This window comes from Lepidochelys olivacea, assembly GCF_965140295.1.
Source record: "Lepidochelys olivacea isolate rLepOli2 genome assembly, chromosome: 9".
Lineage (NCBI taxonomy): Eukaryota > Metazoa > Chordata > Testudines > Cheloniidae > Lepidochelys > Lepidochelys olivacea.
The window spans coordinates 61,073,270-61,097,713 of NC_140419.1; the positions used below are offsets into that span (position 1 = coordinate 61,073,270).

The 24,444-nt window shown below is 56.5% G+C and overlaps 1 protein-coding gene across 1 annotated transcript in view; it reads left to right on the forward strand.

Annotated features, from left to right (window-relative positions):
* The first annotated feature begins 277 nt into the window (after positions 1–277).
* Positions 278–24,444, forward strand: part of NHSL2 (NHS like 2) — an 80,782-nt gene continuing 56,615 nt past the window's right edge. Inside the window, exon 1 of the mRNA XM_084639508.1 lies at positions 278–409. Within this exon, the coding sequence (XP_084495634.1) occupies positions 346–409 (64 nt within the window). The 5' untranslated portion in view covers positions 278–345. The remainder of the gene's footprint in view (positions 410–24,444) is intronic.

The window sequence follows — 24,444 nt, forward strand, 5'->3', positions numbered from 1 at the left end:
CGGCGCGAGTCCGGCTCGGCCGCAGGTCCCCATGGTGTGAACGTGCCGCGGCCGGGGAGCCGCAGCCTGGCGGGCCCCCTGCCTGGGTCCGGCGCGGGGCCGCCGACGTGCCGGAGCGCGGCGCGGGGGCCGGGGAGCGCGCCGCGGGCCACCCGAGCCCGGCCTGGCCCAGGGCGGCATGAGGGCCGGCTGCCCGCTCCGCGCCCTGGCTCCCGCCCGCCCCGGGGGCCGCTCCCCTCAGCCCGGCGCAGCGCTACAGGACCCCCCGAGCGCGGGGATGCTGGAGTCGGGGCGCAGCGGCGCCGAGGCGCGGTGACCCCCGGGCGGAGCCGCCGGCGCCCAGGTATGGGCAACTCTCAGCGCAAGCCGCCGAGGAGCCCCCGGCCAGGCAAGATGGACTCGGCAACAGGTACCGCCGCGGCGCCCGGGCTGGGGGGGTCCCTCTCCGTGCCCGGCTCCCCGGGGCCCTGCCTGGGTGCGCTCCGCAGCCCCTGTTCCGCCCCACCACGCCCGCGCCCTCTGGCTGTGTCACCCCCAGCACTCGGTAGTCTCCCCTCCCCTCGTGCTGTGGGTGCAGTGTAAGCCCCCGCTCTCCCCTCTCCGGCATGAGCCATGCAGCTGGGATCCTGCATCTGCCTGGGGGAGGGTGTGGGCAGCACCATAATCCACCTCTTATATTGCCTCTGCCATGCTGTGCTGCCCAGCCCCCTGCCAACCCAGTGTCAGGGCAGGATGAGCCTGCCCCAGCCCTGGCAGCCCAGGCACCGGCTCTTTCTGCTAGCCCCCTGCCAGTGCAGCGCCAATGCAGGGTGAGCCTTGGCAGCCTGGGCACCGGGCTCCTGCCAAGCAGCTTCTTGCCTGCCGTGCACTCCCAGCCCTGCGCCCTAATCCTCCTCCTGCAGCCTAGCTTGCCCTCCTGTTGCTGTCACACATGTTCCCGCCAGGTCACAGGCAGAACACTTCCTCTCCTCTCCCTGGAGACCCCTCCTCCTCAGGCCAGGCAGGGGCAGGTGGGGAGGCTGCCTAGCTGGGCTGCAGGCTCTGTTCCCTGGAGTGCTCTGAGTTGCGGTGGTGAGGGGGGGCTGACAATACATGCTGAGTATCTGCAGGTGCTCTGGGGTTTGCTATAGCAACAGGAATGACACTGGGCTGTGTGCTCCAGCAGTTCCCCAGGGAGCTTTCATTCCCCCTGGCTGGCCCAGAGTGTGGGCCTGCTGCATGCAACCCCCTGTTCTAGCTGTGTCACATCTGGAGAAAGGTTAAGGGACTTGCCCAAGGTCACACAGTGAGTCAGAGCCAGGACACCTGGGTTCTGCTCTTGGCCCAGCTGCTAACTAGAATATGTCACCTTCACTCCAGGTTGTGTGTGTGCAGGTGCTGGCTTGCTGCTGCCCTCTATTGGCTGGAATGTGGGTGACTGGCTTCAGTGGCTCGGGGGCCCCCCTGTAACCAGCCCAGCTGTGTTAGCCCAGTGGAGGGAGGCAGGCTTCTCGGTGTTGCACTGTAACGCTGTGTGTGGGAGAGAGACATGCACTGCTGATGCCCTCTGGTGTCTGGGCCTGCAGAGAGGATAAGGCACTGGTGTTGCTGCCAGCTCAGGGAGCTCTCCTACGTGTTTGGAGCTGACTGAGACTGGCTGTGTGTTGGGGCAGTGGCGATTTGGAGAGGAGTTGGACCGTCTGCGGCACTTGAATTTGTTGCACATGTGTAGTGTGATATGGGGTCCATATCTCAGCACCCACTGCTCATTTGCAGGGAAACTCCAGCTGGAGGGCCTGGGGTCTGTTCTCTCCCCTCACTGCATGGGTGCAAGTCTCTTACCGACTCCTGGGCTTGAGTCAAGCACCGTAGAGGGTGCGTTACGACTCGCTGTGTCACTGGAGAGACCCAGGCAAGGAGGCAGTGACAGAACCTACCCCCAAGGGACCTGTGCGGGTTACCAGGATTCACTGCAGAGCTCTTGGACTAGCAAACTAGTCCAACCTTGTCTAGCCCTGACCTTGCTTCACACAGGGCTGTCTATTCACTCCTCTGCCCTCCCCTGGGCTGACCTCGGCAATTCAGCTACTTGGGAATCTTGCCTCCACCTCTTTCTGACCCCTGGCTCCAGGAGATGTGAGGATGTGCTCTGCACATGCTCAGATCTTGCCGTTTTCCCAGTGCTTGGGCTAACCTTTGTCAGGTCTCCTCAGACTATTCCGCATTCAGTTCAGCCAATCCTTAGAGCTCAAAATGCTGCCCTGTCTCTTACAGATACCTAGTGAATGGGAATATGACAGCTCAGGGAGAACTTCATGCCTAGGAGTCCTGGCTGATGTTAGCCCTGCAGAGCCCACACAGCTGAGAGAGGGGGAGCTGGAGGCTAGTCTGGCTAGATGCAGGAGAAGGGAAGGCCCTGGCTTGCCCCAGATCCCTGGGGAGCATGCAGGGCCAGCTATTTAGAAAACAAACCTGTATCTCTTTACTTGTTAACTGAGTGCATGTATACCATGGAGTCACCCCCACTAATATGACCCCTCTCCAGTGCTGCGGTTTAATTTTGGGTAACTTCTCACAGCAAAGCTGCCCTTGGATCCTAGTCGATGTGCTATGTTGAGGGTTTTAGCTAAGTCATAATTGCGAATTTGCCTGCTAGAGAATTTTCACACTCATCTCATATGTAAAGTGGGGACAACTGAGACACACCCAGTCCTGTTAGTGCTAGAAGGCTGTTGGGATTCTGATGGCCCAGGCATTCCTCCTGGAAAGGTACCGCCCTAAAACCAAAGCTGAAGGTGAAGCCTTATCTGCTGAGTAAGAAGCCACTGAAACTCGATAGCTCTTAGTGCCTGCTATCCCCAGAAAAAACCAGGCCTTTGGTGGGTCCCCTCCCCAGACAGGTCAGAACCAGATCAAGTGATTGCAACACTCAATCACAGGGCTGGGCAGTGGGACTGCAACCAGTCTCAGATAGGCTAGAAGGGCTGCGGAGGCTTCCATGGACCTGCTGGGTGGGGACATGTTTCCTGACCTAGGAGGGTTTTTTCCAGCAGTGTGGGCAAAGCCTAAGTCAGCCCCTGGGAGCAGAGGAAAGAGGATCCATTTTGGGAGCAGCAGGGCAGGATGCATGGCTGGAGTCCAACCTGAAGCTGACCACTACCCTGGGAAAGTCCAGGCTAAGGGTAGGAAATGCCTTTGTTGGCCTCCCCTATCCAGTGAAGTCCTGTGCTCACACAAACAGCCTGTGCTGTGTGCTGTGCTTGCTCCTTGTGCTCTCCTTAAACAGCTCTTTGTTCTCATCAAATACGCATTGGTTCTGACTCTTCTATGGGGAGCAGCCCTGAGAGCTTGTCAGTCACCTGCCTCCTTTCCAGCAGAGGTGGGGAAGGAAGGGGCTAAGGCCTGCGGGCTGCGGGGGACCCAAGTCAGAACCGACCCACCACCACCACCAAAAAAAAAAAAAAAAAATACTGTCGTAGGCCGGGTTCTGACCACGTGGGCAACAGCAAGTATGTGGCAGGGGAGGACTGCACTGAGGTTCTGTCTGGTCCGGTGCGGCAGGGCGTGGCCGTGCCGATGCTCTGACCTGGTGCAGCAGGGGCTGTCTATGGAAATGGCCATCCTGAACTTCTGACCCAGTAGGGCAGGGGGGACTGTGCCGATCATCTGATCCGGTGGGGCAGGGGGTGGCTGTGCCGATGTTCTGACCAGGTGTGGAATTTCCTATGTCCTTATGAAGACGAAGTGACTGGCAGGGAAAGGCCAAAGCTTTGCAGGGGAGGGGCTCTGTAGTGAGCCAATCTGTCTGTTGTAACTGGTCGCAGTAATAAGGTCTGTGGGAGTTACTAACCATGGCTCCAGAACTCTCACTAACATGCAGCCCCCCCAGTACTGTGCAGTGACTGCCAGTGTGAGGGCAGGGAGATGCTGGTGACGTCCCCCAGGACAGTGGCCGAGATGAATGGCAGTGACATCCAGCACTGGACGTCTGACCTCAGTCCCTGCAATTCAGGTTTGTGACACTCCATCAGACCCTGCATATATGCTGTGGCCTCATTGCAGAGTGACACAGTCTGCATGGACAGTGACTGCACACTCCAGGCACCTGTGTGCAGTGTCTGTGTAATCCAGTGCTGCACAGAGTGACCCTGGTTACCATGTGTCACCCTGGGGACCTAGGGCTTTAAGAGCACGTCTGCACTGCAGCTGGAAGTGTAATTCCCACCTCAGGCACATGTGCATGTGCTAATTCTGCTCACGCTAGCACGCTAAAATCAGTGGTATAGCTGTGGCAGCCTGGACTAGCCACCGGAGTCCAATCCACCCAATCCGTGGGGTACGTACTGGGTGCCTAGCCTGACCCACTTGTGCTGCTGCAGCCATGCTGCTATTTTCAGTGCTCGAGCAGAGCTATCACGGGTATGTCTACCCAAGCTGGGAATCCCACCTCTGACTGTTGTGTAGGCAGGCTGTAACTGTCCTGAGAGCCCCCAAAGTGAGACAGACCCATGGAGACTGGTGGGTTTGGTGGAGGCCTCTGGCCCTGACGGGTGAGTGAGTGAAGCAGAGCCATTTTTTGACTGTGACACTGTCATCTGCGGCTGGAGCTCTGGGCCACAGTTCACTGCCTAGTGTCAGCAAACAGTCTTGAGATGTCTTGGCTGAGCAGGCTGGAGATTGCTGACCTGATAGCGCATGAGGCTGTCTGCTCCGCTGAATGATAGACTCTGGGGCGGAACTGTACCGCTGCCGTCAATGGAGGTACACTGGTGGAACTGAGCAGAATCAGGCCATCTGCATCTAGCCATGGCTTAATCCCTTACATTTAAAGTCCTTTATGAGGGGGAGTGGAAGTGCACAACAGCCTCTGCAAACAGCTCCTCTGTTCATGCCTCACCCCAGGACAGAGGGCAATGCAGGAAGGAGTCTTTATACCCACTCACGCTTACAGCTGTTCCCCAGTAATGGCTGGCTTAGCCAGGAATACGTGCTCAGACACAGCCTCCACAAAGTGGAGCTAACATTGTTAAATACGTATCCTAGTTAAAGGTAAAGCATAGGTCTTACAAGAATGCATTGGGGTTAAAAACCTCTGTTGGAAAGCCAGGACACTCTAAGTTAGCGTAACACCTTAAACAAATGTCACTGTTTGGGACCCTTTGGTAACCTTAACTCTGCCCTTCTCCATCTCCCCATGTGTCCTCAGTATACGGTAGAGAGATGTCTGAAACAAGCATCACAGATTGGCATAGGGCCTGATGGCCTAGTATACCCACAGCTCCTCCCCATTTCACCAGGAAGTAAGTGTGTGTGTGTGTAAGTCTCCTTAAATTTCTTAGTGTTTTTCACAAATTCCTCTGTGATGCCTGGATGATTCCTAGGCTGGCTTTGTGAAGCAGGAGTGCCGAAGGACAGTCCTTGTAATGGATCTAGTGTTGCCAGGGATCCTGTGTAGATCTGCAGGAGACCTTGTATCAGCTTGACTCTGCATCAGCTCTGCAGGAACCTCCCTTTGAGGTTCCACACACCAATCTGTTGTATTGCAGAGGCTCCCTCTCCTTCCCACTTCTGTATGAACCTGAAACTTCTCTCCTGCATCAGGGTCCTGGACAGCAAAGCTTCTGCAGAAAGGCTGGAATAGAGAGTACAGTGTATGCCCGAGAGCCAAACCCAATCAAATCTCTATTCGACATTGGTGAGGCCTCATCTGGAGTACTGTGTCCAGTTTTGGGCCCCACACTTCAAGAAGGATGTGGATAAATTGGAGAGAGTCCAGCGAAGGGCAACAAAAATTATTAGGGGACTGGAACACATGAGTTATGAGGAGAGGCTGAGGGAGCTGGGATTGTTTAGCCTGCAGAAGAGAAGAATGAGGGAGGATTTGATAGCTGCTTTCAACTACCTGAAAGGGGGTTCCAAAGAGGATGGCTCTAGACTGTTCTCAATGGTAGCAGATGACAGAACGAGGAGTAATGGTCTCAAGTTGCAGTGGGGGAGGTTTAGATTGGATATTAGGAAAAACTTTTTCACTAAGAGGGTGGTGAAACACTGGAACGCGTTACCTAGGGAGGTGGTAGAATCTCCTTCCTTAGAGGTTTTTAAGGTCAGGCTTGACAAAGCCCTGGCTGGGATGATTTAACTGGGAATTGGTCCTGCTTTGAGCAGGGGGTTGGACTAGATGACCTTCTGGGGTCCCTTCCAACCCTGATATTCTATGATTTACATGCATTGCTGCCCTCTACTGGACTCAGCTCTGCTCGTTCTGGGTAGAATCTGTCTCCCTCTGGTGGCTGGAGGCCTGCAAAGAGGAAGAGGCTGAGTGAGAAGCATTGGTTTTGGAGGTTGTGGCCTGGTTCTTTGGCTGATGTCATGCATGCTGTTTGTTTGTAGATTTGCTAGTGTGTGCTGGGGCTGATTAGGGAAAGCTGCCTTTCTCCCAGACTGTTTGCAGTAAGCAGTTCATCAGATGAATTAGCCCCTCTCCTTGTTTGAGGATTAGTCCCAAACAGGCTTTGGTTTCACGGATGTGTTGATTAATCCACAAGTGGCTGTGCAAACCTATTTCAGCCTGTGGAATGCTCGTGAACTCTTCACTGCCACTATTGCTGAATATTTGTGCTGTGAGATTAGTCACAGAGTTGCATGGTATTGTTTCCACTTCACAATTTGAGAGTTGCCAGATCTGCTAAGAACTTTTAAGCTGGCCTGGGGAACATGGCCATTGTGAATAATGATGCACACACCCTCATGTGCAAGTATGCCCGATGCTTTCAGTTTCCACAGGGTTTCTTGAGGACAACATTTTGCTCACAGAAATGTGTGCAAAAAGTGACCGAGGAAGGTGGTGGGTCCGGGAAGTGATGTGTGTATTCTGTCCTGAGCGTCTGAGTGTTCACCTGCTGCCTGGGTGCAGGGTCGCTCGATTCTAAGAGATTGATTGCAAAGGTAAGCCATGCAGCTGTGGAGCATGACGGCTCGTGCAGGGTTGGAAATGGAATTCCGGCACTGCATTGTGAAACCTGCAGAAAGGTCGCATCCAGAGAGCTGCTTCCCTTCTCTGTATTTTTCACATTTTGCTTGTCATGTTTGTTGGTTCAAAGAAAACGAACAAAGAGCAGCAAGGAAGATTCAGTCCTGCAGCTACGTGGAGTGTCAGGCCTGCCGTAACCTGTGGAGGAATGCTGGGGAAACGGCAGCAAACACTAGCTCAGCAACACCAAGTCAGCAGCAAGCAGGGGCTGTGCTGAGAGTCCATTCCAGGTGGGCAAAGGAATCCAGTTCCAGTCCCTAGTCTATCTCCACATGAATTGCAGGACAAGAGCCCCCCTTCCTGTCCGACACTTGCGCAGATCCTGCTAGCTAAACAGTTTGATCTCTGGTGGTCACATGTAAACTATGGCCTGGCTAACCTGTGTCTATGGGAAATGGGTTCTGCCCATATTTCCCCACACCTCGGCCACTACACTGGTATTTCTTTGTATTACTGTAGCACCTAGGAGCCCCAGTGATGGGGCAAGACTCCATTATGCTATGTGCTGTGCAAACAGAGCAGAAAGATGGTGTCTACCTCAGAGAGCTTCAAGTAGGCATCTTGGCAAAGGAAAGCTGGGAGGCAGGATCTGAAGGAAGAGAAGGGGTCACTTCTGCAGATGTTTACAGTGAGCTCCTCCCAGATGTGGGGACAGCACGGGGGAAAGCGTGAAGGGGCTTGTTTGAACATGTAACTCATAGGTTACCCATGAGTGATGGAGTCTGGATTCATGGCTCGGCTGGAGGTGAGCCTTGTCATGATGAGAGGTCGGGTGGGGATGGTCTGTGGAGGGACTTGGAAGTGAAAACAAGTAGCTCCTGTCTGATGCAGTGGAGAAGGGGGAGCCCGTGGAAGGATGCAGAGAGGATGATGTGGTCAAAGCTGCGGGCTAGAAGAAGGATCCTTGCAGCAGAACCCATTGTTCTGAATGGGTATGAGTGGGACGAGGTGACATTGGTCAAGGCTGGAGAGAAGGATGTTGCAGTGGGTGAGATGCAAGATGAGATGAGAGCCTGGGTGAGGGTTTTAGCTGTGTGGATGGCTCGGAAAGGCGTAGCTTAGACATAGCCTGGATGTGAGGACCTAGAGAGAAGGCCCTGGCAAAGATGATGCCCAGGTTATGGGCCTGAGCGCCAGGCAGGGTTGTGGTGTTGTCCACAGTGATCGAGCAAGGCAGAACAGGGAGGGACTGGGGGACATGAAGAGCTCTGTTTCAGCCATGTTGGGCAGCTAGACATCCCCGAGGAGCCATCAGAGACAGGCTGCGATGGCAGTTTGAACAGACGGAGCCAGGTCTGGAGAAGAGAGGTAGGGCTGGGAGCTGTCAGCGTAGAGATGAGAGCTGAATTTGTGTGTGGATGAGATGACCCATGTCCCCAGCTTACTCAGGCTATCCCTGGGGGCTGGGTGGCAGGGGCGGTTGCTGAATCTGTGGTGCCTTAAATACCGGCTCTCTGGGAGATGTGATGCCCTGGTACCTCATCTTCCACTTGTAGTGGGCAAGTAGCAGCCAATACCCAGTTTGGGTTGCAGTGGAGTTTCCGTCAGCACCCCTGGGTTGGCTCCTTTCTGAAACCCACAAACAAAGGAGCACTGGGCTTGATTTTGAAAGTGCCTGCGTGATTTAGAATCCACGTCCTAGTCTCAGAAGTGACATGGGCACTGAAGGGCCTAGCCCCCGTTAAAGCCAATGAGATGTAGGTGCTGCAGTGCCCAATTCTCTTTGGAAACAGGCCGTAGACACCTGAGTCACTTAGGTGCTTTCAGAAATGTTGCCTGTTGGCCTTACAGCAGGGTGGTTAGTCTGTGGCTGAGGCAGGATCAGGGGTGAGTGGGTTCTGGCAGCCTAAAGATAGAGGAGTTGGTCAGAGTTCAAAACTCAAAACTTCTCCTGTCTTTTTGCCACTTTTGTAGGAAAAAGCCCCATGAGAAGGCGGCTCCCTGGCCTGGCCCCCAGTGGGACTGAGCACCCAGCCCCAGCGATCAGGGACTGGGCATTTGCTGCCCACGTTATGAAAAGGGAGCGTCAGCCCAGGTAGCGGGAACTGGTGTGCTGGCCTTGGCAGGACTGGAAGCAGGAGTCAGCCCTGCGTGGGGGCACCACTGAAATTAGCAAAGGAAAAGGCCCATTTGGTTCCTGACAGTTCAGGAGTATCCCTGACTGTACCAGGGGACTGCATTGTCCAGCCTAGTTTGAACTGTCCTAAGCATTGGGGCTCCTGGAGAGACTTCCCCAGTATTCAGCCTAAATTTCCCTTTAGTTCCACCCTCCTGACCCACCCCAAATAATTTCTCTCCAATTCTGTGGCTTGCACCTTCCAGCATGTGCAGCCTGTTCCCATGTCCCCACCTAGCTGTGAGTCCTCCAAGCTTGTATTTCCTGTACACACACACACACACACACACAGATAAGCATGCACGCTCTGCCTGGCGGTGATGTCTAGTAGCCAAGAAAGAACAAATACAAAGTTTCCAGAAGAGTGAGTGAGAGCACAGTGTGTGGTCACCCTGCCTGCACCCCCTCCCAACTGGCTCTCAGTCTCACATTTAAAGGGGAACGACACTATAAAGTACACATGCCCCGTGAAAGGATCTGAGTCTGCATCACTTAACCAGCACACATTCATCAGTCCCTCCAGATCCCAGTGACATGTGAGTGATGTGCTCCATGCCCACCCCCCACATCTCTGCTACAAAAGTGATTGACAGATACAGAGCTGGCAAGGTCCATGCCCCTCTCTTCTCACTGCACAGAGCAGAGCAGGAAGCATGGATTCACCAAGGGAAGGTCATGCCTGACTAATCTAATCGCCTTTTATGATGAGATTACTGGTTCTGTGGATGAAGGGAAAGCAGTGGATGTATTGTTTCTTGACTTTAGCAAAGCTTTTGACACGGTCTCCCACAGTATTCTTGTCAGCAAGTTAAGGAAGTATGGGCTGGATGAATGCACTACAAGGTGGGTAGAAAGCTGGCTAGATTGTCGGGCTCAACGGGTAGTGATCAATGGCTCCATGTCTAGTTGGCAGCCGGTATCAAGTGGAGTACCCCAAGGGTCGGTCCTGGAGCCGGTTTTGTTCAATATCTTCATAAATGATCTGGAGGATGGTGTGGATTGCACTCTCAGCAAATTTGCGGATGATACTAAACTGGGAGGAGTGGTAGATACGCTGGAGGGGAGGGATAGGATACAGAGGGACCTAGACAAATTGGAGGATTGGGCCAAAAGAAATCTGATGAGGTTCAATAAGGATAAGTGCAGGGTCCTGCACTTAGGACGGAAGAACCCAATGCACAGCTACAGACTAGGGACCGAATGGCTAGGCAGCAGTTGTGCGGAAAAGGACCTAGGGGTGACAGTGGACGAGAAGCTGGATATGAGTCAGCAGTGTGCCCTTGTTGCCAAGAAGGCCAATGGCATTTTGGGATGTATAAGTAGGGGCATAGCGAGCAGATCGAGGGACGTGATCGTTCCCCTCTATTCGACATTGGTGAGGCCTCATCTAGAGTACTGTGTCCAGTTTTGGGCCCCACACTTCAAGAAGGATGTGGATAAATTGGAGAGAGTCCAGCGAAGGGCAACAAAAATGATTAGGGGACTGGAACACATGAGTTATGAGGAGAGGCTGAGGGAGCTGGGATTGTTTAGCCTGCAGAAGAGAAGAATGAGGGGGGATTTGATAGCTGCTTTCAACTACCTGAAAGGGGGTTCCAAAGAGGATGGCTCTAGACTGTTCTCAATGGTAGCAGATGACAGAACGAGGAGTAATGGTCTCAAGTTGCAGTGGGGGAGGTTTAGATTGGATATTAGGAAAAACTTTTTCACTAAGAGGGTGGTGAAACACTGGAACGCGTTACCTAGGGAGGTGGTAGAATCTCCTTCCTTAGAGGTTTTTAAGGTCAGGCTTGACAAAGCCCTGGCTGGGATGATTTAACTGGGAATTGGTCCTGCTTTGAGCAGGGGGTTGGACTAGATGACCTTCTGGGGTCCCTTCCAACCCTGATATTCTATGATTCTATGAAGCAGATTACCCCAAATGAAAGAGCTGGGGGAGGGGAAGGGGAACGTCTTTACTGGGTGCAACCAAACCCCAGGTCTGACTCTGTCTGCCTGCAGCAAGCTGGAATCCTGACCCAAATCAGCACCCCTCCAAGGGAGGCTTTTGAGCTGTGGGTTTGCATATGGTCCCCTCTCTACTAATGAGCCACAGCTGGAGCTCAGATCCAGGCCCAGGGCTCGGACCCAGCCCTAGCTGCTGTTGGATGTAGGTGTTTGTTTTGCTGGGAGGTGAGCCGCTGTTCCCCAGCTCTTGCAGCAAGAAGGCCCCAGGCTCACTCCTGATCCCCACCCACCCCAAGCCGAGGGGCTGTAGGAGGAGGAAGTGCAAAGAGAGCTTGGGAATGGGCTCTGGGCCTCTCACCGCCCTGGGCCTGGCCTGGAGTGACTTGTTGGAGGGCTGTTCTGAGCTCTGTGGGAGCTGCACTGGAGCAGTCTCCAGCCACACCTCATGCCGACAATAATCAGGTTCTTTGGGGGTAGCATCATGCTCCAGAGCCCAGACTCCTACTCCCCAAGACGTGATTCCTCGGCAGGAAAGCCATGGAGGGAGGCAGAGTGTGCCCTGCCTGTGCTGTCCCTGCGCTAGGGATTCACAGGCCTTTCCTCTCCAGGGCTGGCAGTCTGGCTTCCTCCCCAGTGCTCTGCCCCTTGCAGTGCAGTCACTCTGGGGTGAGGGGCCTGCGGGCTGGGTGCTGCTAGTCGGCGAATGCTGGTAGGGAGGCAGTTGAACACCCTGGCTGGCTGGCTGGGTGGTGGCAAATGGGCCATGCGATGTGGGGCTAATGAAGAGCGAGGGCTTCGTTCACTGCCCCACGGAGCTCCGGGTCCTTCTCCTTTGAAAGCTGCACGCTTTTCCAACCACTTCCTCCCTCGTCTGGATTAGACCTAGGACAGGGCCATTTGGGTCATGGCTTTGCCAGCCGGGCTCTGCTGCGCCCTGCGTTTGCAGCATGCCTTTGGAGTGACTGGAGGGGGGCTGTGACTGCCATCCTGTGTGGAGGGACAGCCTGGCCGGCAGAGGCCCTGGGGTTCTCCCAAGTGGGTGAGTTGCCAGCACCAGCAGTACTAGGGGTTCGGCAGGGATCAGCCTCCCAGCAGCACGCTTCAGGCAGAGGCCTAACCCTTTGGCAACTCCAGAGCTTCATGGAGTGCCCCCTCCTCCTCCCTCCCCTTCCGCTCGCCCAGGGTTGAAGGTGGCGCCTGCATCTCTCTAGGGGCTGCCTCGTGCTCTGCAGGCCAACAACTCTGCCCCACGGAGCAGGAGCCCTGAGCCAGCCTGGCCAAGTGAACACTGCAGTGCCCCTGCTCCCTCCAGCGCCATGGACAGCCCACAGGGCGGTCAGGCATGTGCAGATGGGGTGGGACAAACGGGGAGTGGCAAGGGGGCTGAACCGCTGGGAAGGAAAGGGGTGGTTGGGCTGCAGTGCGACTCCCCACATTGGCCCAGAAGTCTTTGTGCCAGTCACGCTGTGCTGCCTGGGGTAGGGTCTGCGCCTGTGACCCAACCGCCGCCCCCCCCCCCCACCCCACCTCACCTCACCCCACCCCCTGTACACACAGTGCTGGGCAGCCTCCTCTCCCACTGACTTTTGGGGTTGAGGGTGCTCAGCACCTGGCAGCACCCAGCCCCTGCCTAGGGCACCCATCACTGTGGCAGCTGGGTGCAGAGAAATGGCCCTGGGAGTCGACAGGAGCATTCTGGGGCACTGGGAGGGCTCCAGTTCCAAGGGCTGGCATTAACCTGTGTCTCTGGGAGCTGGCAGTGGGCTCCTTCGGGGAGAGCCACAGCCCAGGAACTATTGCCAAGGGGGGAGTTTTAGACGACAAACCTGCATCCCTGATCCTCCGCTGCAGGCCGGGCCAGCCCCTTGGTGCTGCTTGGGGTGGGGGGTTTGATATGGCTGTGGTGGGGAGCAGCTGAGAGGCAGCTCTGCTGCCTTGGGTGGAGCTTCTCCATTTCCCAGTGGCTGGGCATCTGGCCATCAGCGTAGGACTATAGACAGGCCCAGCCTCCCACAGGGGCTGGCTCCAGCTAGGAACCCTGGGAGGGGTTTCTCTGCCTGGGGATAACAGTCCAAAGCAGGGTCCAGATGTGTCTGAGGAGGGAGGGAGAGAATGCAAAGCAAGGCCCCTCCCCCAGCCTCCTGTGCACTTGGGAAGGAAGAGGGGACAGGGCCAGGACAATGGGCTGCAGGGAACTGACTCCAACAGCCGGTTCCTGGTCATTTCCTCCCTCTGTCGCTGGAGCGGGGTGGGGAGGCAGAGGAAGTTCACCCCTCGAGGTGTTTATGACATAGGACCCAGTGGGCACCAGAGGCAAGCGCCGTCCAGCCTGTGAGCGGAGCTGTGGGGACCCCCAGCCAGAGGAGCCTTGGCTGCCGGGGCCGGCTGGGGGACCCGCCCCCTCCCCTCCACGCCTGGCTGGAGCGAAGGCACTATTTGGAAGCAGAGTTGACCCGAGCCGTGGGGTGTGGCCAGGGGTCTCCGGCGCAGACTCTTCTGTTGTTTTGGTTGGATGTTCCCATAATCCCTGCTCTACCGCGGGGGTCGGCACTTTATGTGGAGTCATGGGCAGCTGCCGCACGGCCATGGACTGGTCTGAGTCACTGGTCCTTTCCCGGCACAGGGCAGGTAGGATGACAGCGCGGTGAGTCCCATGCCAGTGGGGTGGAGGCCAGCTGGGCGTTTGGTGAGGAGCACAGGCAGGACACCAGAGAAACCCTGGAGCATTGGGGATGGTTTGGTTAGGTGCCAGTGATGAGCTTGGCACTGGACATGGCACATACAGGGGCATCTTGCTCTCCAGTGGGGCAGCATGGACTTGGGGCCCCTCCAAGAATTCTGAGGTAGACTCTGAATCTGGTGGAGTCCCACCTGTCTGGACTGGGCCCAGGGCAGAGATCACTGAACCTGGCCTGCATATTGGAGGCAGTTTCAAAGACGTCAGGCTGGTTCTGACCACTGATGTGGGGGCTGCAGCACGGGGCGGCAGCCTCTGCCTTTGCCAACAGCTTTTGGGGCTTGTGACATGGCACTGGGTCCTAATGCAAGGGTTCCCTTAGCAGGGCAATGGGGGCGTTGGTGTGCACAAACCAGCCCCCCTTTATAAAGCTATTCTGGGGTGTGCTCAGCACTGGGCTGGAGTCCTGGGCAGAATGGTGCTCACTGTGTGCTAAGGGCTGCACCTGGTGGCGAGTAGCTGGGTTAGCGAGGTGAACTTGATGCCAGAGGCAGCTCTGGAGCCAGGCACAGACATCCTGGTCCACAGCTGCGCACCCAGCACGTCACCCCTTTGCAGGGCAACAGGTAAAAGAGACTGGAAGCCCCCACTCCCAGGGACACTGCGGCGCTGCTGGGTAGACAGAGCAATAATGGTCCCTTGCTTGGGTGTTTCTCTGTCGGGGAAAGTGAGGAGATGCAATGAGTGAGTCGCACACCCAGAGTGCAAACTGCCTCTGCTTCCTTCTGCCCCTCTAATCATGCCCAGACTCAGTGAGCAGCCCTCCCTTCACTGGCAGCCAGGGCGGGGAAGCCACCTGCCCTCAGCCTGGCTCACCTTCATCTCTCCAGTGGGCTGCTGTCTCCAGAGTGGCCTGTGCACTGGGGGCTGTGGCCATGCTGACACACTGTAACTTGTGTTCATTCTGCCCCACTGATCCTAGGGGGTGGGGACAGAGCCGGGATGTGGCATGAGCAGCAAGGAAGTGCAGCGAAGCACCACTTGGAGAGTGTCCTGTCTGGCTGGGACCTGGCAACTGCTTCCAGAGCCTCTCTCCTGCATATGCGATGGGAATATCTCAGGGCCAGATGGTTGGTGGGGCGGGGCATAATACAGCTTAGAACCAGAGCTAGAAATGGGATAGTTGAACCCGCCAGAGCCCAGCCAGGTCCATTCAGCTCCAGCGTTGCCCTGTCAATGGGCAGTTGGTCTGGCTAGTTAGCTTTAGTTACTGTTGGTGACACTGTGCTGTGGACACTCAGGATTTTGGATGTTCCAGCTAAATGAGGGTTCATATTTAGGGTCCAGCTGCTCTGGATTCTATGGGGCTCTCCTTCATGTTCTGGTACAGGTCCCTGCCAGAGGAAAAACATTGAGCTACGTGGACCAGGGATCTGATCTGACGTGGCAGCTGGTGGGGTGCAGGGCGGATGGACCAGGAGTACGGTCTGATGTGGCAGCTGGTGGGGTGCAGGGCGGATGGGTCAGGCGTCTGACCAGGACTAGACCACATGGAGTCTGGTCACTTGGCAGGAGGCAGGTTTCCAGTCCAGCTGTGTCAGCGATCTGATCGGGAATGGTTGGAGCTAGCTATTGGGCTGGAGGGCCAGAGGTCTGATCTGTGCAGGAGCTGAGAGATCAGTGGGCATGGAGCAGCAATTAGTGCTTCATGCAACTGCTGTGGTGCATCCCCTGGATTGTCCATTGTGCTTTGGGGACGTATTTGGTGGCCAGGGCTCGCACTGATGGATTGTGCAGGGTTCTCCAGCTGTGCTGCCCTCCTCCACAGCCAGGTGATGGGGCTGGTGCCTGGCTGTGCAAGCCAGCACTGCTGTAGTCCTTGCCCTGCTTTCTAGTGCTACCCCCATGCCCCGGGGTTGTAGCTCAGTGCTGCCTTGCTGAACCTGGCCAGGAGCATGAGGTTTTTCCTTCTCCCTCAAGTGCTTGTTTGAGTTTCCCAGCCCCTTGGGATGTAATTACTCTGCTGGCAGCTGTGAACATGGCAGGGAGCCCTGCTGAGCATGCATTTCCATCCATCCAGTGCTACAGCAGGCTCACAGGCGGGTGTCTGAGAGCTCTGAATCAGGAACTGGCTCCCTCCAGCACTCGTGGCTTCTGCCATTGTACTGTTTGGATGTGCAGTAAAGTACAGGGCAGCACCGTGACCGGGAGAGGAACAGTGACTGACTCCAGGACTCCTGCGTCCAAATGAATGGGAGCACAAGGTGGTCTCCATGACCCATGGTCTGTGGGGCACTAGGAGGAGGGGGATACGGAGTGGAGGGGGATATGGAGCAGCCAGAGGGGATGGAGTGGGTGTCAGAGCTGAAATCATATTGGGAGGATCCAGAGCTGGAAGGCGAGAGAAGGAAGCTCTTTATAGCTATGGGAATGTGCCCCCTTGTTGCTGAGAGGAGGGTGGCACTGCCCTATTGGCACTGAGGCCATGTGAGCCGGGAGGTTCTTGGGACTCCAGGCTTCTGCCCCAAAACAGCTTACACAATACACTGAAGAAAATGGAGAACATGGCTCCATGAAAGAGACCCAAATGTCATTGAAAGGCAGGCGCATTCCCGCTGGGTACGTGGGACCTGCGCTGGGGAGTGCAAGGGCTGAGCAAGGAGTTTGTGTGATCACCAGTGGCAGGGGTGCTTGTGTGATGGCCAATTGGAAAGGCATGTGGGCATGAGTGGGGTATCCTGGGCTGGGTGTCGTCTGGCTTACCGGACAGGTGTGTGTGTCTGAGATGCTGGCTGGCTGCCTGGCCCGTGGGAGGTAAATGCTGGGGTCCCAGAGCACAGGGTTTGCATCCCCTGTGTTCCGGCTCCCCTCCTGGGCTGGGGTGGGAGTTCAGGGCTGCATTATTTGGGTGGGGAGGGGGTGCTGGGAAGGTGCAGGCAGTAGAGCGTCTGCCATGGGTGCTCTGGATGACTGAGTTCTGGGCATTGCTAATGGCTTCCAGCCGATTGTCCTTACAGCTGGGTGCTAACTCTGTGTGCTCTTCCCCACAGGCCCCGCTTCCCTTTCTGTTGGGTAATGGTATTCTCTTCCTGCCCTGCACCGTTGAGCAGTGGTGCTACGTGCTGGTGACAGCCATTGCATCCCCCAGAGGCAGCTGCAGGGCTGGGAGGGGTGGGGGTGGGGCCAGGACCTTTAGGCAGAGCCCTTTGCTATAGACTTGGGGATCGATGTTATTTCAGCAGCTGCGTGCGGGGTCAGGTGTCTGCCCTGCCCTCCCAAGCCCTTTCTGATCCCACGTGTCGTGTCGTGCCTCTTGGTCCCCTTGTGCAGCCTCATTCCTCTAACACACAACTTCCTTACATTGCCCTTGGGGACGGAAGAACCTGCATTGCCGTGAGGGTAGCGAGGTGCATGGGGAAGCACCATCTTCCTGGAGTCTTGGGTTCCCCGCAGCATGTTAGTGCCTGGGAGCTGCAGCTCCCCCAGTCAGCAGCCGTCAGCACTTCTGCAAGGGCAGAGCTCAGCAGCGACTGTGACAGCAGCCCTTCTCTGGGGGACCCTTCCTTTGTGGCAGGGCAGATATAGTGCTGCCCACAAGCGCAGCTGTCCTCCCCCATCGTGCCCACACACTGCCCTGCCAGTGCGCCTCAGCCATGACTGGGGGCATCTCTAGGGGGAGAGAGGAGTCCAGCCTCTGCCAAGACTGACAAAACAGCCAATGGTGGACACCTGCCCTCTAGGAACTGCACTGAGCCCTCCCCTCCCCAAGGCCACTGGGATCCTGAGCAGTGACTCCAGCCTGGGCTGGAATTGCACCAGGGCCTCCATGCCCTACACCCAGCCCCGGGTGTGCCTCACCCAAGTCCCTGCCCATGAGCCTGGGTCTTCAGCACGGCAGTGGAGAGCCTGTGTTGCTGCTAGGCCATGAGGCTGGCCCGTGGCCCATGCCCATCGCAGCTGTCAGCCTCCCCCATTCCATCATGACAGGAGAAGCCAGGCTTTCACTGCTGGCTGGTTTGGTACCGGCATGATGGGGCGTGTGCCGCTTGGAAACTGGGCAGTGCAGCCTGCAGGCAGCTCCCACATCCTCTCCTTCCTCTGTCTGCCCTCTATGGACGAGTTGACAAGCTGCCCTGCTGGCTGCTCCCTCCACACCAGCATGCTTCCACTTTCCTCTACACTAAGCTATTTGGGGATTCTGTGCACTGGAGGGGCTCTTCTGTCTTCTCTGTGCACTTGAGACACAGACAACATTGCTGACCACTAGGGAGGGGGTGCAAAGGGGAAAACTAGGAAGAGCCCCCTCCCCACAATAATAAACCAGGCCTAGGTCAGTGAGGCCTGGCTGGGACAGCCTGAGCCGGTCTGTGCTGTGTGACTGAAAGCGCGATGCGGTGAGTTAGGAACCCAACAGCTGTCTTTTTATTAAGTGCTACAAGCACCTGAGGCCTGGTCTCTGTGCAAAGTTGCTCCAGTTTCCCAGTGAACTGTTTTTTATAGAAAGCAATCAAGTGAAGCTAAGTCGATAGGAGCCAGATTTAAATTGAATTTGAATGTCCACACAGGGCTTTGCACCATGGTACCGAAACCGCTTGAAAATCTTGGTGGTAGTGAAAGCAGTGCCGCAGGGATTGCAGGCGAGGCCTGAGGTGTGCCCAGGCGGAGTTCAGATCTAGATCCAGACCCACCCTGAGCGGGTCACTTCTCTCTCGCGGCTGGGCCCTGGCCCTGTGACAGCATGCTGCAGCTAGAAGGCTCTCCGATGGCAAAGTTGTAGGGCTCTGTAGGCTCCCCTGGAGCTCTTGCATTCATCCCCTGGGGTGACTGTGCGTACCTGGCCATGGACTCTTACTTTTGGTCTGGGCTTTGGTTCTGGTCCGTTTCGAGAAGTTGGTGTAAATAGATGGCTGTTGGTTGGGGGTGCGGGGCAGCGCCTGAAGGCCCCCTGGGGAATCAGGGCCCCAGCGTGCTGGGCTTTGCACATACAGTGCATAGAGGCAGCAGGGGCCGCTGTGGGAGGGAAGGCGGAGGGCAGTGACCGACAGTTTCCCTGGAGGAGATGGGAGCCTCTTGGTGGCGCCAAACCACCGGGAAGTGTGGGTGTCGGTTTTTTGTTTTAAATAAATAAAATCAGTTGCTCCCACTGCCCCCCCCCCAGGGCCGTTCTGGGGGGATCCCTGGGGCCTGATCTGGCAGAGTGGGGACCTGAGCTTGGGGGCAGGGGGCAGACTGACCCTTTTATCCCATTCAGTTTCCAACAAATTCAGCTCCCAGAGCTGCCGCAGAGTGTGAAGTGACAGCGCCCTCAGACAATGAGAACGCAAGCTGGCCTCACTACCATTGGCCCAGCCCTGACCCTGGCAGCTGGTTAGCCCCTTCCTGGGGCCGGTCTGGGGCTCCCAGGCAGGCCCTTCGGCACGGGTCATCCCTCGCTGCGTTCTTGGCCCTGGCCCGCTGTTGGCTGGATGGCACTCACTCTACCAGTGTTTGTGGGTGTTTGTGGGTGTCATGGAGTCCCCGGGCAGACTCCATGACACCCACAAACCCAATGCTCTGGAACTGCTCCCTACGAAGCCAGGCAGGACTCTGGGGAAGTCTCCTTTCTGTGAGCAGACTGTCTGCAGGACACACAGCTCACACAACTTCCACCTTCCTGGGTCTGACCTCGGAGCATTCAGCATCCTCTGCCCCTCCGTGCACTTCCCACAGCGAGTCCGCCCAGGCAGGCTCCTGGGGAAGCCAAAGGATCCTGCACCCCAACTCCGCAATCAGACGTGACTCTCAGCCAGCCAGTAAAACAGAGGTTTATTAGACGACAGGAACATGGTCTAAAACAGAGCTTGCAGGTGCATAGAACAGGACCCCTCAGCTGGGTTCATTTTGGGCGGCAGTGAGCCAGACAACCACGTCTGCACTTCACTCCATGTCCCAGCCAGCCCCAAACTGAAACTCCCTCTGGCCCCTCCTCCTCTGGGCTTTTCCCTTTCCCAGGCCAGGAGGTCACCTGATTCCTTTGTTCTCCAGCCCTTTAGCTCTCACCTTGCAGGGGGGAAGGGTCCAGGCCATCAGTTGCCAGGAAACAGGGTGTCGCCCATTCTCTGTGTCTAGACCCCTGCACACACCTGCCCTCTAGGGCTCTTCTATGATCATACACCCATATCCCACCCCTAAATACTTAAGAACTGCATAGGGGAAACTAAGGCACCCCCACACTATTCAGAGGAAACATTAAGGACAGTCCCAGTTCATCACAGTGAGCAAGAGCTGAATGGGGCTGCCCACACCCTGCGCTGCGGGGCTGCCGCCAGCCCTGAGCACGGGCTCGTGGCCTCCCAAAGGGGGGGCAAGTGGGGCAATTTGCCCTGGGCCCCCACAAGAGTTTTCAGGGGCTCCTACAAGAGTTTTCGGCAGCAAGGGGTCCTTCAGTGCCGCTGAACACACCCAGAGTGAAGGACCCGCCGCCGCTTCTTCTGCTCTGGGTCTTCGGCGGCAATTCGGCAGCGGGGGTCCTTCCCGCTCCGTGTTTTTGGCGAAGTGCCCCGAAGACCCGGAGCGGAAGGACCCCCGCCGCTGAAGACCCCAGGCCCCCTGAATCCTCTGGGTGGCCCTGCATGGGTTACAGCTCAGCAAGGTACCCCAGGCGGGGCGGCCAGCAGGGTGCCTACCGCCGCTCTGTGCCAGGCACTGTCCAGCTCTTCGTGCAAAGCTCTGGAGCCCCCTAGTGCACTGCTGCCTGGTAGGACACGTTATCCCCCTACCCCCAGGGATTGTTCCCCAGCAGCTCATGGCAAAGCGTTGTTCTGTATCCCTTACAGAGGACTGGCAGCAGTGGTACAGGTGCCTTCCCTGTGCATGGAAAAGGGGGCTGCTTGGTGCTGGAGATACCAGGGGTGACCTGACCTGCCTTGCCTGTTTCTGCTGGAGCTGTCCTTGGAGGATCAGGGGTCTGAGGAGGTGCTTTCCTTGCCGTCCAAGGGCTGGGGGGCTAGAATCTGTCCCAAAGAGCTTTTCTCCCAAAGGGGCAGTTTAGGCAACAAACCTGCTAATAATAAAACAAACAGCTTGAAACAGCCTGAAAAAAACTACTCCCCCTCTGCAGTGCTCAGTGAGATCCTGCTGCTCTCTGTTTGTCCACAGGGTCCTTCAGCAAAGACAGTCAGGCCTAAAGCCTCCAAGAGTTAAAAGGGCACAGATCTCATTCGTTTCCTTTCCCGGTGATCCTTCGAGCCTTGGGTCTGTGGATCCAGGAGGTAGCAGGAGAGAGTACAGGAGATGAGTGGCTCGATTTGGCTTTCCTGTCTTGGGGGATTGCAGCACCTGGTACCTGCCCAGGGGACAGGAGAGAATGAGAAACCAGGGGACAAAGAAGTGGTAGCTCCTTGCATACACAGCCTCCCTTCGCACTCAGATGAGAGTGGCACAGAACTGCCCTGTCCCAGCACTGGTAATACTCGGTGTGCAGCTCGGTCTTGCCCGGTATTTGTGAGCCATGGTGCCATTGGCAGCCCTGCACCTGGCTATTCCGGTTCTGGCTGACAGAATCAGGCCCCCTCCTCGTAGCTTTTGGCCGTTGCTCCCTCGAAGGGGCTGAGTGAGTTAATTTGATTAATGGCTGAAGTACTAGGTCAGGCTGCATGCCACTTCCATCTCACACAGCAAGAGCACAAGACATGCTGGGCCTGATCCTGTGCCATTGGCTGACTGGGCCAGCTGCTCAGATGCGGTGAAGCCATGGGAATGCGCTGACGTCAGTGGATCAATGGCACTTCACCCCAGCCAGGGTCTGGCTCTGTGGCTCCAGACTCAAATAAGCCAGCCGTGGCATTTCAGTTAGCTACAGGGACTCTTAATGGGATCTGAGCAGCAGGCAAATTAATGCCCAACTTGTTAGCATAAGTAGAGGTGGGCGTATTCCCAAGCTGTACCCAGCCCACTTCCTGCCTAGTCTCAGCTACCAGTGCAAGCTGCTAAGTGCTTCATACTCTACCTACAGCACTCCTCCTTAAAGGGGCAGTGACCATACAGCCACCAGCGTTCCCCTCTCTCCGCCCAGCAGCACATCCTCACTGCCCATCACTCCTGTTACAGGCTAAGGTGCACTAATTTGCCTATGGGCAAATCTCCTGCTAACCCAGGAGGGTTGTGGCTGGCTTCTGCCCTACAGCATGAGGCTTGTGGTTGAAAGTTGTTCAGATCTAGGGGTGAGGTCTGGCTAGGGTTGCCAACTGTCTAATCACACAAACCCAAACACCCTTGCCCCGCCCCAGGCCTGCCCCTTCTCTGAGGCCCCGCCCTATTCAGTCCATCCCCCCTCCCTCTGTTGCTCACTCTCCCCCACCCTCACTCACTTTCACCAAGCTGGGACTGGAGGTTGGAGTACAGGAGGGGATGCAGGCTCTGGAAGGGAGTTTGGGTGCAGGATGGGGTTCAGGGCTGTGGCATGAGATTGAGGTGTGGGAGGGGGTTTGGGGTGCTGGCTGTGGGAGGGGGCTCAGGGCTGTGGCAGGGGGTTGGGGTGCAGGAGGAGATGCGGGGTGCAGGCTCCGGCCAGGAGGCACGTACCTTGGTCGGCTCCTAGTTGGTGGTGCAACAGGGCTAAGGCAGGCTCCCTGCCTGCCTGCCTTGGCCCCATGCTGCTCCAAGAAGCAGCTGGCACATCCCTGCGGCCCCTGGGTGAGGGGCCAGGGAGGCTGTGCGTGCTGCCTCTGCCCACAGACACCACCCCTGCAGCTCCCAATGGCTGCAGTTGCCAGCCAATGGGAGCTGCGGAGTTGATGCTCGGGGGGAGGGCAGCGCAAGCAGACCCCCTCCTCCCCTGCCCCAGGGCCACAGGGATGTGCCAGCTGCTTCCGGGAGCGGGGCCAGGGCAGTCAGGGAGCCTGCCTTAGCCCCGCTGCGCTGCCAGACTTTTAGCAGCTTAAAATCTCCTGGTTTGGCTTCATTGGCCTCCAGGAGATAGAGCCCGATTCCGGGAGACTCCTGGCAAAATTGGGAGGGTTGGCAACCCTAGGTCTGGCTCATTTACAGAGATAAGGGTCATCGGTAAAGTCTGGGCTGAAGGTCAAACATGGGGGGGTCTCTGGAACTGGGGTTTTGCTGGGCCAATCTGTGGTGGAAACACCTGGGTTGGGGAGAGCCTCCAGTTCCCAAAGTATGCAGGGCTGCTTATCTACATACGGATCCCTGAAAGTGGGGTCAGCTCACAGCTAGTCTCTGCCAAGCGGGGGTGTCAGTGGTGGGAGCAGGCAGAGGCATGCTGAGTTCTTTCCTACACTGTGCTGTGTGAGCACCTGGAGAGAATGGTATTGTGGTTAAAGTACTCTTAGGTTCAAGTCCTGGCTCTGATACTGATTTGCCTGTGGCCTTCAGTGGGTCCCATTGCCTTCTTGTGCCTCAGTTTCCCCACCTGTAAAATTCAGCATGCACTGGGGCATTACAGGGCTCATTGAGGACTAATGTTTGTGAAGCATGAAGATTGTACTGTTTGGAGCACCATTCAAATGCCTAGAAGTAAACTACTGTTTTCCTCGTTTTGGCTGTCATCTTCTTACTGGGGTGGGTGCAGCGTCCAGCAGCCTAGGTTACAGGGCAGGCACAGAGAAAATGGTTTGTGGCTTGCTGTCCCACACATCCCCCATGCTGGAGCGAATCACCCGGCTTGGCATGGGAACAGAATCTGGAGTCCCATTTCCTCTGCTATCCAGATTCAGGAGGGTGAGTGTGAGAAAGTGCATGACTTCACCTCCTTCCCCTCCCCGCAGGGGGAGCGGAGCTGCAGGAGGGGTTTGGACAATGTCAGAAGGCTGTTCTCTGAGTCAGGCCAGTCACTGCCCTCCCTAATCCAAGGGCTGAGCAGAGAGTGGTGGAAGAAGTGCTCACAGCAGGCACCGAGGGGTCCAGGGAGGATGGTGGGGCTTTGCCACAGTCTACACAGGGCCCGTGAGCTTTGCCAGGCTTTTTGTAAAAGTGCCACGTTTGATGAGGAGGACAACCAGATTTCCCCTCTCTAATGGTGACCATGGAGCATCTGGAGCTCTGCAGAATGGATCATTCTGAGACCCGAGCAGGATCTGGGTCCTTTAGAAGAGCTGCCTCATGTGGAGCATCCCCAGAATGGAAACCTACCCTGGTTTGTTTTGATTTCCTGACTTCCAGACAGGAATAAATGAATTCTCCTGACTCTGTGAGGTAGGATGGAATCACGGTTTCTCCATGTTACAGGTGGAGATACTGAGTAGGCAAGAGACTCTCACGCAAGATCACCCAGGGAGTCAGTGGTGGAGCTGCGGATAGAATCTGGGCCTCCTGATTCACTCATTCCAGCTCTAACCACGAGACCCCACTCCTCTCCCAGAGCCAGGAGAGAACCCAGGAGTCCTGACTCCCAGCTTTGCCCTCCCCCCCCGGCTCTAACCACTAGACCCCCCTTCCTTTCAAAGAGATCAATCTTCACTGTCTCCTTTATGATAATCTCCTTTCCCACCCTCCATACCCCGCACTGTGCCTCCCCTAGGAAGTCGCCCAGCTGGCCTGCGTGGGGCCGTGTCCAGCTGCGCTGTGCTGTGGGGTCTCTAGGACTGTATCCCAGCAGGTTCCCAGCTCTTTGACTGGCAGCGCCTCTTTGGCTGTTGCTGTTTTCACCTTTTATGGCTGTTCTGTCCCTGAGTAGGTGACAGTGCTCCCATTGCCATGGTG